The sequence below is a fragment of the Gordionus sp. m RMFG-2023 genome, chromosome 5 (assembly GCF_954871325.1).
Source record: "Gordionus sp. m RMFG-2023 chromosome 5, tfGorSpeb1-WG-v2, whole genome shotgun sequence".
NCBI classification, from domain to species: Eukaryota; Metazoa; Nematomorpha; class Gordioida; order Chordodea; family Parachordodidae; genus Gordionus; species Gordionus sp. m RMFG-2023.
This window is the reverse complement of record NC_088779.1, coordinates 8,544,573-8,560,023: the sequence shown is the minus strand read 5'-3', so window position 1 is coordinate 8,560,023 and position 15,451 is coordinate 8,544,573. Positions and strand designations below refer to the sequence as shown.

General features: G+C 27.5%; 1 protein-coding gene across 4 annotated transcripts; it reads left to right on the top strand.

Annotated features, from left to right (window-relative positions):
* The first annotated feature begins 259 nt into the window (after positions 1-259).
* On the top strand, positions 260-14,313 carry LOC135929617 (integrator complex subunit 14-like). 4 transcript variants are annotated; one of them, XM_065466283.1, is made up of 8 exons: positions 260-346; positions 396-566; positions 1,022-1,145; positions 6,926-7,154; positions 8,982-9,199; positions 9,459-9,704; positions 10,476-11,096; positions 14,250-14,313. In XM_065466283.1, exons 1-8 carry the CDS (start codon positions 287-289, stop codon positions 14,255-14,257), a joined length of 1,677 nt encoding a protein of 558 aa, XP_065322355.1. In that variant the 5' UTR covers positions 260-286; the 3' UTR covers positions 14,258-14,313. The 4 variants fall into 4 exon arrangements, with proteins under 4 accessions (XP_065322355.1, XP_065322357.1, XP_065322356.1 ...); XM_065466285.1 differs by lacking the exon at positions 14,250-14,313 and having other exon boundaries at positions 1,022-1,106; positions 10,476-11,279; XM_065466284.1 differs by lacking the exon at positions 14,250-14,313 and having other exon boundaries at positions 1,022-1,121; positions 10,476-11,279.
* The last annotated feature ends 1,138 nt before the right edge of the window (positions 14,314-15,451 follow it).

The window sequence follows — 15,451 nt, the reverse complement described above, 5'->3', positions numbered from 1 at the left end:
ATTCAAAATACGGCTCGGCTCTGGTACCCGTGCTGGACTTATGGCCGGGCCTGCAGGTCTCTGATTTATATATTATTTAGGATATTATGAGACGCATATAAGACAGCTGCCATTAATCACTTTCTTTCTGCTTTAATAAGTGACAGAATGTAGAAAGATGACTTGTTCACGTTTTTAGTTCATTTTTTCAGCGATGCCCACTCAAATTTTGTTAGACAACTCCTTGTCGATGATAAAGAGCTTTGATAATGAAATAAAATTGGATAAACTATCCTTTGCGAAACAAATGCTTATCAGCATGTTAGAAAATTTGTTACCAAATCAAAATATTGAACTTATATCACTTGTAAATTTTATAATTATATATTTTTATTTAGTAATATTTAATAATATAGACCACATTTTCATCGGATTTAAAGCTAGTCGCACCATTTACAAAAAATTATGAAATGTTGAAAAATAAAATAAGTAGTGTGAAAGTTCAAAACAAATGCTCTCTTATTGCTGCTTTAAATGACCTGTCTTTAATGCTTTTAAAAGAATGGGGTACAAATGAAACATTTAATGTAGGTAAATAATTGATCTAATTATTTAACTTACATGTGCCTAATTTTTGTGCACACATAATTATATTGCTTTATTTGATTAACCAATAATTATATATTTTTTTATAAATATATATAATAAAATTAGTAATAGATTAGCCAAAGTTATGTCCATAATCCATAATTTTAAAAATATTTTAAAAAATGTGAGCTCTCCATAATTTATTTGCCAATGGTGTCACTAAGGAGAGGGCTTTTGAACTCCCATCATAAGAATTGAAAAGATAAATTTTTAGGCAAAAATTTAAGAAAATAGTGTTTTTAAGATTTTAAGCCTTGACTGGAATAATATGGTAATACCCTAGCCATCAACTCCATAATTTTATTTTCATTAAAGTTATACAGAATTTTTGTTAAGCAATATTTATGACATATTTATTTGTATTTATTATAGTTTAAAAAAATATAATTATCAGATAATAGTTGTTTCTGATGGAAATATTGGATCTGGTTATGGTTCTCTCAGAGCTCATTTTCAAACCAAAACACAGAGGCCTATAAGTTTTCCATTCCCATGTGCATTTTACATCTTACTTATAAGTTAATGAAAATTTTAATATAGTTATATTAAAAATATTGTAAATTACTCACTTTTATAGTTTAAAAAAAGAATAACATTATTTATGATTTTTATTTAAAAAATATTTATTCCAAAATATCTATTGGAAATGTAAATTATTTGAACTTGTATCTACATTTAGACAAAATTTATTTGGCATTATCTTTACTTCATGAAAAGTCAACTTAAATAATATGATTTTTGGATGACCATATTTAAATTGAAATGAAACTTGTCATGAAGGCTAATATTTTATACAAATCAAAATTTTAATGCTCTATCCTAAGTTATGGACCTTTTTAGTTCGATAGTAGCCTTTTCCTCTTTTAATCAATCTTTACTCAAATTTTTTTTAGTCTATAGTAATAAATTTAGATCATTTTATAGTTCTCAAAATTCTCCTTAAGATATTACAAAATTACTTTAAAAATAAATAATTTTTATGGAAGGTGCCCCATTAAAAATGATATATCTCATGAAATGAATATTAAATATTTAAGTAAAAATATTAATAGAGAAAATAATTTAGAAATAAATAAATATATTATAGGTGGCGCTATCGTTAAAAATAATAAAAATATATTTTCTTATTATAAAGTATAACATTTTATATTTCGAATAATCATTTTTTATATCCCTCAAAGAATTTAAAATCATCAATTCAATCAATTTTTTTATTTATAATTTTTTAAATAAAATGTAAATATATTGTTGTAACCATTTTAAAAAAACTATATATTCTAAAAAAGATTCCCTAGGGCAACTAAAAATATGATTTATAAAAATCGAGTATTGACTTTAAACGATTATAACATTATGATGATTAAAATTATAATAATAAACCACTTGAAGAAAATATATTTGAATTCTAATTTTAACAGACTATGTGTCTAACTAAAAGAATTAGGTGAATCACTAATTAAAAAAAATATCCTACAAGAAAACTAAAAAAAATAACAAAAACTATAATCGTTGATAAGGTACGAAAGATTTAGATGGTCATAATAAAAATGATTATCTTCTCAAAAATTTAAAACAAAATTATCGAATTCTTCCCAGAGTTAAGAAATATAATATTCTAACAATTTTGCTATCATCATATAAAATAGAGAAAAAATTGAAAGTTTCAAATATTATGGCGAAAAGGTCAAAAAACTTATATAACTTAAAGGTTTTATGTCATCTCCCAATATTAAACCTGGCGAAACATTACCTACAAACTTTGTATAGAAAAATTTTATTCTTCGGATAAAGTAAGTAGTATGATGCCATTCAAGAAAGATTTTAAATGTATTATAATTGATGGAGGAAAAAGTCTAGAATAGGTCTAAATAATTTAAAGGAATTATACAATCGATTTAAAGAAGTGAATCCTTATATAAAAGTCAGCCTTAAATTCTTGGATTTACTTCTAAAAAATTGCATATTAGCAGAAATTAGCAGAACTCACTTAGTCGTGTCTGTACAATACACCTGATTTATATCGATGGTAAACCAAGTGAGCCATTACAAAAGTATATGCAACCCAACACTCTAGTTGATTTTTGGGTAAATATGATTATTGCCCTTAAGCGTTTTCAATTCAGAAACAATAGAAGATATATTTAGGGAAAAGGGCATAGATCAAATAACTTTTATACATACAATGACTATTTGTTAATAGGACTACCCTGGAAACATTATAAACCGGCTGAAGAATTTATAAATCTTTTTGTAGAAAAAATTGCACCCTTTTTACTCCATTCACCATATCATTTGAAACTTAAATTTAGAAATCCTAATGAATATGCTATAATCTGTAACTTTTCGGAAAATTATTCTCTTATGTGATCCATGATGCTGCTCAAGAATTTCATTGCATAATGATCAACCCACAATCCATTTTATGGTAGCTTATAATAATATTGATGGTAACTTAGAAAATATTAATTAGGTGCTAATTTAAGAATCGCGTCATCACGACGCTTTGCTGCTTTTATATCAAAATCGAATTATAAAATTAATTTTTTGACTGATATTTTGGCCGCAAGCCTAGCAAATTATATTATTGTTCTGATGGATCAGCTGCAAATTATAAAAAGAAAAAAAATCTGTTTTCATGAAATAGATTTCTGGAGAGATGAATGTCATTTAAGCCACATTCCACAACAAGGTACCATGGCATGGTCTTATAGTCATTGGCCTTCGTTCCACCTTAGAGCGTTCCATTTCTTGATAAATTATAAAACCGATTGATTTATATAATTTTGCCTTAAACGATGTTACTAATTAATTTTATATATGTGATTAGTTAAGAAAATATAACCTTTTGTAAATAATATTAAGTCAAGCTTGCCCAATTTCTAGACTCACACATTGGCGTACGCAGCGGGGGGGCAGGGGGACAAATCCCCCCCAAAGCCAAAAAATGCAGATGCCGGATATATTTTTCAAAAATATTAATGTTTATATTAATTTATATTTGTTAATATTTATTCCTATCTCATATTAAATATTTAATTACATTTATTTATCACATTCATCTATTAGTTATTTTATCAATTAATTTCGATTTCAAGTTTTCATTGGCGTTATATTTACCAATTATTTTCAAATTTCTATTGGCATAATATTTATCTACCATTTTCATATTTCTAGTCAAATAATAATTTTTCTGAAACTCCTTGTCCAACAGGGAGAAAGAAAGTGCAAGTGTGTCTAACGAGATGGAATCTCCACCATCAAACAGTAGCTGCTTTTATGGAGTTAGAAGAACCGATTATTAAATTAAATATCACAATGGCCTGAAAGAAATATTTCCTCAGAAGCAAGAAAATTATATGATTCAATACTTATTTCAATTTTTTTTTCTCATTAGAATGTATTATTTAATTATACAACTATTTTATATATAACTTTTCAATAACATGGCATTGACTTGATTAAGAAGATGAGATTAGCGGAGAGCATTTTATCAGAACTCAAGGAAATTAGGGCTAATGTTGATGAAGAATTTCAATTTTATATGTTATTGTTCAGTCAAAAGGAGAGCTTTCCTATTTAATATTTGTTTCACTCGATTTGCAGCAAGGCAAGCTCATCGTCAAAACATTAGTATAAGATCAGTATAAAAGTATTATAAAACTATAATCCAAATAAATGAATTGTTTTTAATTCATCATGCAGCACATACCAATCTGCAGATATTACTTCCACAAAAGCCTTCCCAATCTTTTTCAGATGGTGATAGAAAAAAATAATATTTGTTTGATGCCTTATTAGCTGAATAACTATGTTTAAAAGAATAACTAAGATATAGTCCCAAAAAATGCTATTAATTTCAAACACATTTTAGATTTTATTTCCAATGTATTAAAATGATTATTTATATATATATATTAGCAACTCTTCTCATTAGTAAACTAATGAGAGAACATTCTCTTTTTTAAGAAGTAACAGAGCCCTGCAGAGATACAATTTGCAGGGCACGGCCTGGATTTTTTTTCGGCCTGGCTCGGGTTTTTTTTTAAAGAAATTTTCAGGCTTGGCCCGGCTTTTTTTAAATTAAATTTTTCAGGCCCGGCCCGGATATTTTTAAATAAATTATATTTATTTTTGATTTTTACCTCCCCCCCCCCCCCGACCAAATTCCTGTGTACGCGCCTGGACTTACATGATAATTTCTTTGGATTTCACTTAAATAAAATTATTTTCAATAGTCAAAATATTCACAATATTACATTATGTAGATGATATTTAATGAAATCAAAGGATATGCAACAATATGATGATTTTTAGTCAGTAGCTATGATTTTACATAAAAATGAAGTATATAATATCATTCTTACATCCGCATGGGCCCATCACCTCTATTCTTTTATCCAACAACTCCAGAAAAGATATGGTTAACCACTTGGAGCAATAATAACAATGGTAGATTCAGTGATAGCTATTGAACGTACATATAAATTGTCTCCTCTTGAAATTCAATTAAACACAAAATGGAATAAGATTTTCTAAAAAATGTTTTTTCCCAATATTTAATATAAAATAATGATTTTTATTATGATATTAATTATTTTTTTAAACAATAGTCTTCAATAATAACGATTGCTTTATGGCAGAAAATCTATTGGTTAGGTATTGGAGGTATAAAAAATATTTATTAAGCGTTATTTATAATATAAAATGTATATTTTTATTTAAAAACACATAAAATTCTCTTTAAAGATAGCTCCCTCAATAATTGATTTATTTATTCCTAAAATTTATTAAAAAATTATTAACATTTTTACTTTAATATTGAGATATATTGGTAATAAACACATTTCACGAGGTTCATTGTTTTACCGGAAATACAACGACATTTAAAATATTTTTAAAAAATTTTTGCTTTTTCTCTAGCAGAAATTTAAGGGCTACAAATTTATATATATGTTGTTACTTTTGACCAAAAATATTTTGAGTGTTTTGAGATTCGTTAAAAGAGGGAAAGGCTCTCATCGAAGGCCCATAACTCGGGATATATTTGAATTAAAGTATTAAAATTTTGATTTTTATATAATATATATAATTTATTTGACCTTCATACCAAGTTTTATCCATTTTTTGGTCGTCAGAATCACCGAGCGATTTGTCATAGGAATTACCTGGATTAATTTAGAAAAATTATGGGGAAGAACATTTTCTGTGTTGGCAATGCCAGATAAAATGTTATTGAAGGGTGTCTAAAAATTTATAATTAGGCAAACTCCTAAACAAGGGGTTGACTGAGATCAGACACACCTGCTACATTTAATGAAATTAATGAGTTAAAGAACGCTTATAGCTGCAAATATTAAATATTATTGTTTTAGTAAGAATAGTTTATAAATTTTATTGAATTATATTGTAAAATATTAGGTTGTGAATTGAGTCTAAATTTTTTTTGCATGTTACAGGGAAATGAATCCAAGAACAAGTCACAAAATTTAATTTTGGGGAAAAAAAAGAATATGATTTTATATATTAATCGTTAATGATAACGTTGAATATTTTTTATTAAACCCCTATCTACTTGCTTGTCATGGATGCGTTAAATAATATATTGGCATGATTTCAAAGAGAATGAAAGATCTTAATGATTTCTAAGATACACGAAACAACTTTAAAATTTTTATTAAATATTTGCTAGGAAATTTTTTTTGAAGAAATAAGCTAACTAGAATGTTCAGCTGAAGGAAATTTTTTAATTGAATGAGTTTTTTTTAAATTAAACAGGTTTTTGAAGAAAGGAGTAGAATTAAACATAGGCTAGGGTTAATTAAAGGTTTGAGAAATATGGGTTAGCGTTAAGGTATATTATATTATAAAAATGTCATGTGTTTTAAATAGATGAATAAAAATTTTAAAAAATCAGCTGTTCTAACGGCAATTTTCATGAGGTGGACCATAATCCTTTTTTCATCGTTTATATTTATAATTTCTTGTCTAGACTTAAAATCTAATGAGAACGAGTGTAGGACCTTAAATAATTCAAAAAAATCAAATCAAATGTTTTCTCTTCTTACGTTAAAATTCTAATTTCTTGGAGATTAGGGCAAGCATTTAGGCCGTGTCTCATAGTTCGACTTATTAGATGTCAGCTGTTTCGCTTCAACTAAAAGTTAAAATAAAAATTGCAAGGTAATCTAAAAATAAAGAAACGACGAACCAGAACGCAGCCTTCCTAATAGTTTAATTCACTAAAGTTCGATTTATTATTTATTTTTAAATAAAATACTTTTTTTTTAAAAAAAACCAGACGACATTCAAAACATTCAAATGACACTTCCGCATTACGAAAAATTGGCGGGAGAAATTAATACGGTCAATCGATGCAAAATTTTTTACCCCTTTTGGGATGAAACAATAAATGGTCACAAAAATTCTTACCACGGGGAAGATATGAAATCACCTCTAGGTCGTTCTTTGGAATGCATGTTCGAAAAAGTTTTCTTGGAATGCTTCGAACCTCAAGTATCTCAAGTTATGTGAGTCATCTTAAATCAGTAAATTACTACTATTAGTTGGTATCAAAAATTGAATTGAGTTATATTTCATTTTTAAACAAAATTATTACTTTCAGTATTTTTAAAGTCTATATATTGGATAAATTTATCTTATAAGTCCAATACATAACAAAATTTGTCCTATTTCTTCCAATAATGATTTTTCATCATTAAAATCAGAGTTAGCTATTTGACAGGTCGAATACGATTCGGTCAATTGACCAGTCAAATTCAATTAAATGTTTATTATGACAGTATTCACAATATTAGGTATGTGTGATAATAAATATACAAAATATATTTCATAAATAAATGCATATCATTAAATTTGGTAATATTTTTATTCATTTTTGAAATACTGTTTTGTTTTCACTTTCTATGGCAGATTCGTTTTCTGGTTCAATTGATTAATCATTTTCTTTTTTGTTTTAATTAATCATAAATTATTATAAAAGTTAACTAATTTTCCAGTAGTCAAAGTTTTAATTGATTTCCATTCTTTATATGAATATTGCTTCAGACGGACCAATTTTTTTCTGTAAAGGAAGTTTAACTTGAAAGAGTTAATGAGATATTTGATATTTCCCTTATAGGATAAGTAGTAGGGAAAATACTACATTTATTATATTTATTTTTTTTAAATTAACTATTTTTTTAAATAATGGATATCTATAAATAAAATAATTACTTTTTCAGGATCCCGAAAAAATAATTGTAATGTGTTTGCAATATATTGATTGAATGTGGTTAAAGCCGATTTATTTTAAAATTCTCTAAATAGATCTCATATTAACCACATTACCCGTAATTAAAGGATACGCTTTTATAGGATTCAATTATTTAAATTATATTTTTAAATTGCTATATAATCTTGTGGCAATTTCCTGGGTATTTAGAAACCTAAAAAATATAGGAACCGGTTGCCATAAAATTTATACTTTCATTTCGGATACTGATCCATTCTTCTGAGACAATAGATAAATGTGATATGTATAATATCCTTAACCTTCACTTCTATATTTACAAGAGCTAAGATGCGGTCCCGTCACCCACCTTCGACTTTGTAAATGATAAATTGGGCGTATTCTTTTTTTAAAAAAGCTATGGTTTTTGGTCATATGAAAAGGAAAATTGCTTGCGAATACAGCCGTTGTAATCATTTCACCAAGTTTTAATTTTGTAATCCTATCTGCAAAACCTTTTTAAGCTAGATTGTTTACTTTTAATATTTTTGATTTTAGATCGGTCAGAGTTTGTTATGATGGACTCAAAATCAAATTCCTGGGAGGTTCTTGGTAAAAGAATGTCACCCAAGTCGATTAAGGCTGTCATTATGATTCAGTTCTTCATCACATTTCACTACCATTACTATAAATATTACTATTTTTAATTGGGGATTTATAAAGCTTCTTTTTAGTAAGACTAAATAGATAGACAAGTTTATAAAAAAAATATTTAAGATGTATTTTATTAAAAATAACATTTTAGAGCATTTGACTTTTCAAATATACTTGTCAATTGACCTTATTTGATTGGCTTGCCAACCCTGATTTAAATTTTAAGCCAATAAAAAATATATTATTTTAACAAAATTAGGCTTTATAATAATTTATAATATTCTCTATTCTCCATTAAGCGGGCAGCATCACTACTTTTTTCCCCGCCCGTTTGCACACTCTGGCTCGTTAATTTTTTTTGCCCAGCCCAAAAAAATTCTCAGGCTGAGCCAGGTATTGCAGACCACTGATCGGTTTACCTCTAATCATACAACGTTAAATTAATGGATTATATTTTTGCATCTTTTTATAGTTGTGGTAATATCACTGGAAAGGCCAGCATATTTCCTCCTATTCCCCGGTACATACAAGAATTGTATTTAAATGATCACGAAGATAACCACGAAACGAACTCGGAAGAAGCCTTAAATTTGTCTCTCCATATACAAGGGTTTGTCGATTACCATCAAATTATTTCTCTGCCGCATTTCACTAAACATTTACTTTTGCCAGTTGTTACTTCCAATATCGGTTAAAAATAATTTGCATTTATATACATCCCTTTTTTTAAAATGTATTTATACAATACAAAATTTATTCCTAGGGGTATAAAAATAGCACCCCTTTATAGCATCTGTTGATTATTACTTCTCTTATTTTGGATAATTCATCATAATCCAAGTTCATTCATTATATTGTTGATAAGTGTAAAGTCCTACCTTTTTTAATAATAATATAAATTCACACTCATCTCTATTTATTTTTTGCATATATAAAATTTATCTTTTAGATTCGAACGCCGATAAATCTAACAATCCTTCTCCAGCTCAGAAGATTCCCTCATTCCTGGTACTACTACACGGCAGCTTGAAAATTGAAAATATGGCCGCACTTTGCCGAATAAATTTAAATTGTGACGAGAGAAATTCACGAAAGTCAGAATGCTCCCTGATTTGGTTTGGTTTTTTATATTCTTCCTTTACTTCCTGCGAAAACAAGAAAAAATCTAATCTTTATTTGTCGACCCTACCTATAGGTTTCATCCATAAAACAAAATTTATAATATTGATTTATGGATCCAAAATTTTAATGAAAGGAAAGATTAATAGTTTTAAATAACGATGAAACATACGAGCTTTTAAAAATAAGGTATATTCGAAAACTTTATTTTTGCAGTGAGACCTGAGATACATTAATTTACCATATATTGTTTATAAGTAGAGTCCTTGCACAGGCCTGTCCGAGTCGATCCGACTGAACTCGGGTTGGTTAGACCTAGGCATTATTTCTGACTTGTTTGGAATGTATAATCATTTTAAAATTCAAAATTCTTGCCGGAACTTTGAACCCGACAACATTTTCAATCATTTTGTTTTCTTAACGTTTTCTAAAAAAAATAAATAAAATTCCCCCTCCCCCCTATTGTTTAATCATTTTTCTTCTTTCCAACCTACTTTCTCGAGGGTCCAATTATTTATTTTATGGATCGTATTTGGATCTATTTTTTTGAAATAAAATTTATCAGATTGGGCTAGACGCCATATGTCAAAAGACTTTAGTTATAAAATTATTTCTAAAAATCTTTTCACATTACATCGTTATATGATTTTTTATAGGATTAAAATCCCCATTTGTCTTCGAAATTGTGTTTGAGGCGAAATTCTCTTGTGCTTCATTGACGCTTTAATATTGTTATTTAAAATCACTATTCTATAAAATTGACCAAAAGTGGTGTTAGAAATAAAAACAAAATAATGCTACCACATTATACCATTATTATTTCTTTTGTTCATTTTCTTAAATATAGGTCCAGATCCCTCCCCGACTCTAGGACGCCTTCTTACATCCCTCACTCTTCACGACGCTCATAATTACGAATATCTCCCCGCCTTAGATATCACTCCTTCCACTCTACCACCTTCTATCTTGATACCGAACTCAACTAATGTTTCTAACGATTCTAAAATTAACACCTTATACGATTACAGTTATTCTCCGTACACGGCTTTGGCTAATACTCAAGGCCTTCAAGCTGCTTTCACCTTTAAAAGATCTTACTCCAGCGCTAATTCTAATTCCGATGCTGATTCTTTGCGTTGCGCTCGCCTAGCTAAAAAACTTCTATCTATTACTACCCGTGTGGAATCTGCGGAAGAAGCGCGAAAGGTTAGCGGAAAGTTAGAAGTGATTTTTAAGGAGATAGAAAGGCTGAAATATCGCGTTTTGATTACCTCTACTGATCCGGCAGATTTGAATAGGGCGTTAAGTCCAATTATAAAAGAGCTAGAGGCCACGAGATATGACGGAGTTGAAGATAAAGAGGAAAGCTCAAAAGGAAATTATCCAGATGGTCGTCAGGTTTGGATTGAACTGAAGAAAGCAATCGAGAATGCTTTAGACGTAAAAGATGATGAAAATAAACCAATTGGTATGGAGATTTAAATGGTCCTTATAAGATATTTATTTTTTACCACAAATACACTATTTTATCTATATTCTAAATTATTATTTTTAAATTTAGTTTTTTGAAGTTGTAAATGAATCATATATAATTTAATATTATATTGTTTTTATCTTATATGTTATATTCATTGAATCAAAAATTATTTATCAAGGAAAAAAATATAATATTGAACTTTAACATGCTTTCAAATATTTAGTAATGGTTACCTCTTTTTAGATCTTAGCATCCAAAATTCTCCGGTGCTTCAAACCTTTTTTTAATTTCTAACTGATATTTTCTTAAAGATATTTTTTTTAGCATAATACAAGATTTATTTTTTTTAAAAAAAGGGTATTTTTAAAATTATAAGGGTTTATGCTTCCAAGGTAATATATATATATAACGAACCGGTATTTTATTTTTTCTCGCTTCAATCGTCAGTCACGTTTGGTTTATACTACATACAAAAAATGGGACTTTTTAAAATGATGTGGAGAGTCTAGTATAGACATTCCGACTGGGTGCATATCGCTGGTTCGATTTTTAGTTTGAAACAGTTTTTTTTTCTAAAGCCAATCGCTTAAACGAGATTAGAACAAGGTTTAAAAGTTAGAGGGACATCGATATTTAAAAAAATAATAGCATTTCGCAGTAGATATTATAGATCTGGAAATCCCAACCCAAGAGGCTCCGAACCGAGTCTATTAAAAAAATAATTTCTGGACTAAATATGATATCAGTGGAAAATTGATATTTATAATTCTTGCAAAAAAACAAGGCACCAATATTTTTTTTTATTAATAAAAAATTTTTTAAATTTTTTTTATATTTAAATAAATTTAAGATCGCCTTGGGTGGACAAATTATTTTTTTTAATCTCGGATCGGGCTTTTCAGAATAAATAAAAAAATTTTTTGCACCGGACATGTAAAATTAGACCCGATGCTGATCACTAGTAGAGATACTAACAAATAATGTTAATTCTGGAACCAAACTTTAGCAACTTTTAATGTTAACTTCCAAGAAGCGTTAAGGAGGCGGGGTGAATTAGATAAAAAATTCTGTCTAACTTTGACGTTGTCATCGATAACTGTAAAAAAATGAAAGAATTAACTCTTGTAAAAAATATATAAGAAACCAGCCTCATTCATTAATTAATTACTTACATTTATGCATAATAAGCGATATACATAGCTAGAACGATTATGTAAATGAAAAAAGTTTGCATTAAATGATTATATTATACAATGAGCTAGTGATCCTGCATAGATCCTAATTTAAGTCCATTAAATATTTCTAAAAATAATTGATCGGCCTGATTCCAAGCCAATTATAAATATAAATAAATAATTGATATATTTCGTCTAGTTTTCGACAAATAAATAAAGCTTAATAATTTACGTATATTTTTTTGTTTGATATAAAATTAAGCACAGCTTTTGAGGATAGCCTATTTTGGCCTTTTTTAAGTTATTTTTTCTAAGCGGTAGATTTTTGATTTAGTTAGATGATTATCGTGCATGATGAAGCATTTGGAATCTTATAATCTTATGGAAATTCCTTGAATCTTTTGTCGGCTACGCGTCCAAACATTAATTATATGTGTAATTTTTAAAAAACTACACTTTTAATGATAAGAATTTATGGGGACGTCGCCCATCACCATATTAAAATTTAATTTTAAAATTAAATTGTACAATAACTTAAATAAATTGCTGTTCGGCAGCTAAAGCTGCCATAATTTACGAAATTAAACTCAATTCTTTTTTATTTGTCGGAAAATTGGTTAGAGAACAAGGAGAGAGGGAGGTGTATTTCAGATTTTGTAACAGACTAAAGTGACCATAATTAGTATACGCGATCGAAGCCCTGAAATTTCTAACATTTCTCTCTTCCACGGTTGCAGCTAGTCAGATAGTGTCCTTACTAGAGATCGCCACCCCGTTAAAATATTTTGCATAATTTGTCTTGCTCAGACCTTATAATAATTTTGTACAAGTTGTCTGGCTCGATCTATAAAAATATATCGCTCAATTTATCCAGGTTTGTGCGAAAGTTCTGCTATATTATATTATATGATTCAGTTAAAACCCAAGCCCTCGGTATTTTTCTGAACTGAAGCCCGAACCCTTTTTTTAAATTTAGGTTTCAGGGTCCAAAGCTTTTTCTTTTTTTCGATATATTTTTATTATTAAACTATTATTTATTTTAAAAACTATGTTAAAAATAATAAAATATCAAAAACATGTAATTTAATTTTGGAACAAATATTTTTTTTATTTAATCAAAAAAAAACATTTTTTGTGAAAATTATTTTTTCGTAGAATCTTTTTTATTATAATTAGAAATGACAAAATCACTAGATAAATTAAGCTTTATTTAAAATATGTTCTCATAGATAGCTAAATCTCGAGGTTACATAATTTTATTTTGGCTATAATCTTAATCCGGCCATTTTTTAAAAACGATCCAGATTGGGCTTTATAAAAACAACCAACCTCTCTCTCCAATCAGAATTGAATCCTTTTAAACATAATTTTTATATACCTTGTAAAACATTATATGATGATAATCATTCCATAGGAGTTAAGCACATTCAGGACTATGCGTAGTAGATCTGGTATGAAAATTTTAAAAATTCTCGAAATTAAATCGGTCTAATGGTGGAGAATTAGAGTTGCATGAGCTGAATTAAAAATTATTCAGAGTTTCCTTTTTTAGATATTTCTCGCAAGTCTTAAAGAAATAGGTCATGATGCTTACTTAAATACAATTGATATTATGCCTTTAAAATTAAATTTGGAGGACATAGTGATAATTAAAGAATTAATTAGTTAGTTAAGAATAAATAAATAACAATCGAATTTACATTCGATAGGTATAAAAATACTGATTTTACAAACAAAATAAATGCACCTATTTAGTTCCAGTGTATTATTTTAAATTTTTTCAAATGTATTTTAAAGATAATGTTAATAACTGTAACTCAGACAAAGGTGCAATGATTTTTTAATATTATATCGTAAAAAAACTAGACTTTATACTATATAAAGTATAGCAATCTTTCACCCCAAAATTATTTAAATAATTTATTTTTTTTTATCGATGGAATTCAAATGTGTATGCAAAAATTCACAGGTATTTAGCGCTAATAAATTTAATGGAAAAAGAGGAGAAGACAGAGACAACTTTCGATAAACACATTTATTTTGTAAATTCGATGAAATATCTCATACAATCACCGCAATTAATACAAATGATGCAAGGAGAGATTTAGTATCACGGAGAAGTTGAAATCATTTGCTAAGCAAATAAAAGTCTAGAGATAGATTTTTTTGGTTAGAGACAATTTAAAGATTATGGCTTCATCATGAATAAAAATTCATGTGTTTTGATAAGGTATCAAATTATAAATCTTAATTTTATGTAAAAAAAACAGGATGCATTGGAAATTAGACTACAAGGAGCATTTAAATTATTTGATTAACATTTACAAATCATCTCTTGATAGTAGTAGGTAACCAAAATGGAAATATTCTAGGTATATAATATAACTATTAAAAAAATTATTTGCAAAATTATTAATATGATTTAAAAATTATATTTTTTTAAAATCAAGAGAACTCCTCATATCTATTTATTATTAAAGAAAAGATAGTAGGAATGAACAAGAACTTTAATCTAGAGATTAGATTTTCAGCAAAAAGGACTTACAGATGCCAAGATATAAATCGACAATTAGAGAGGACGCATCTATACCACACTGGAGATCGCAATTTAGTAGTCAAAGATGTTGAATCCAAAATAGCTTCTGAGGAAAAATTAAAAGATGAAAATAATGGATTTTAATTTTAACAAACTAGAACAAAATATTTTTTTTAACACATATTTACCCACTGAAAATTTATATGTTCATATTTAGTATTAGAACTTGTAACATTTATATTGGAATTGTTGTTCAATGTAATATAATATAGAATAAAAGAAAAATAAATGATATATATTATTCATTGTCGTCAACAATAATGCGCAAGGAGATGATTAACCACCCACATTTATATTTTAACTGAGTTTGTTATAATATTGTATCATCGCCAAAAAGATACTCTGATTATTTTTTTATTTTGGTCAAATATTTTTAAATGTAGCTAATTAAAGGGAAGAGCAGGTATTATCTAATCCAATTTATTTATTTTTAAACCTATAGCTTAAAATTAAACATAAAATGTATATAAGGCCTATTTAGAAATATTTTTTGTAAACATCTCTAAATTTAAAAAAACCTTGGTCTAAATTATTCAAACACTTTTTAAAGAATTATCTTATTTAAATAATTTTTT

Bases quoted from the DNA above. Each gene is read 5' to 3' on its own strand.
- LOC135929617 (XM_065466282.1), top strand. From the start codon at position 287: ATGCTTATCAGCATGTTAGAAAATTTGTTACCAAATCAAAATATTGAA. The intron at 7,155-8,981 runs GTGAGTCATCTT...ATCTTTTTATAG, and splicing joins CCTCAAGTATCTCAAGTTAT to TTGTGGTAATATCACTGGAA. The intron at 9,200-9,458 runs GTTAAAAATAAT...TTTATCTTTTAG, and splicing joins AGTTGTTACTTCCAATATCG to ATTCGAACGCCGATAAATCT.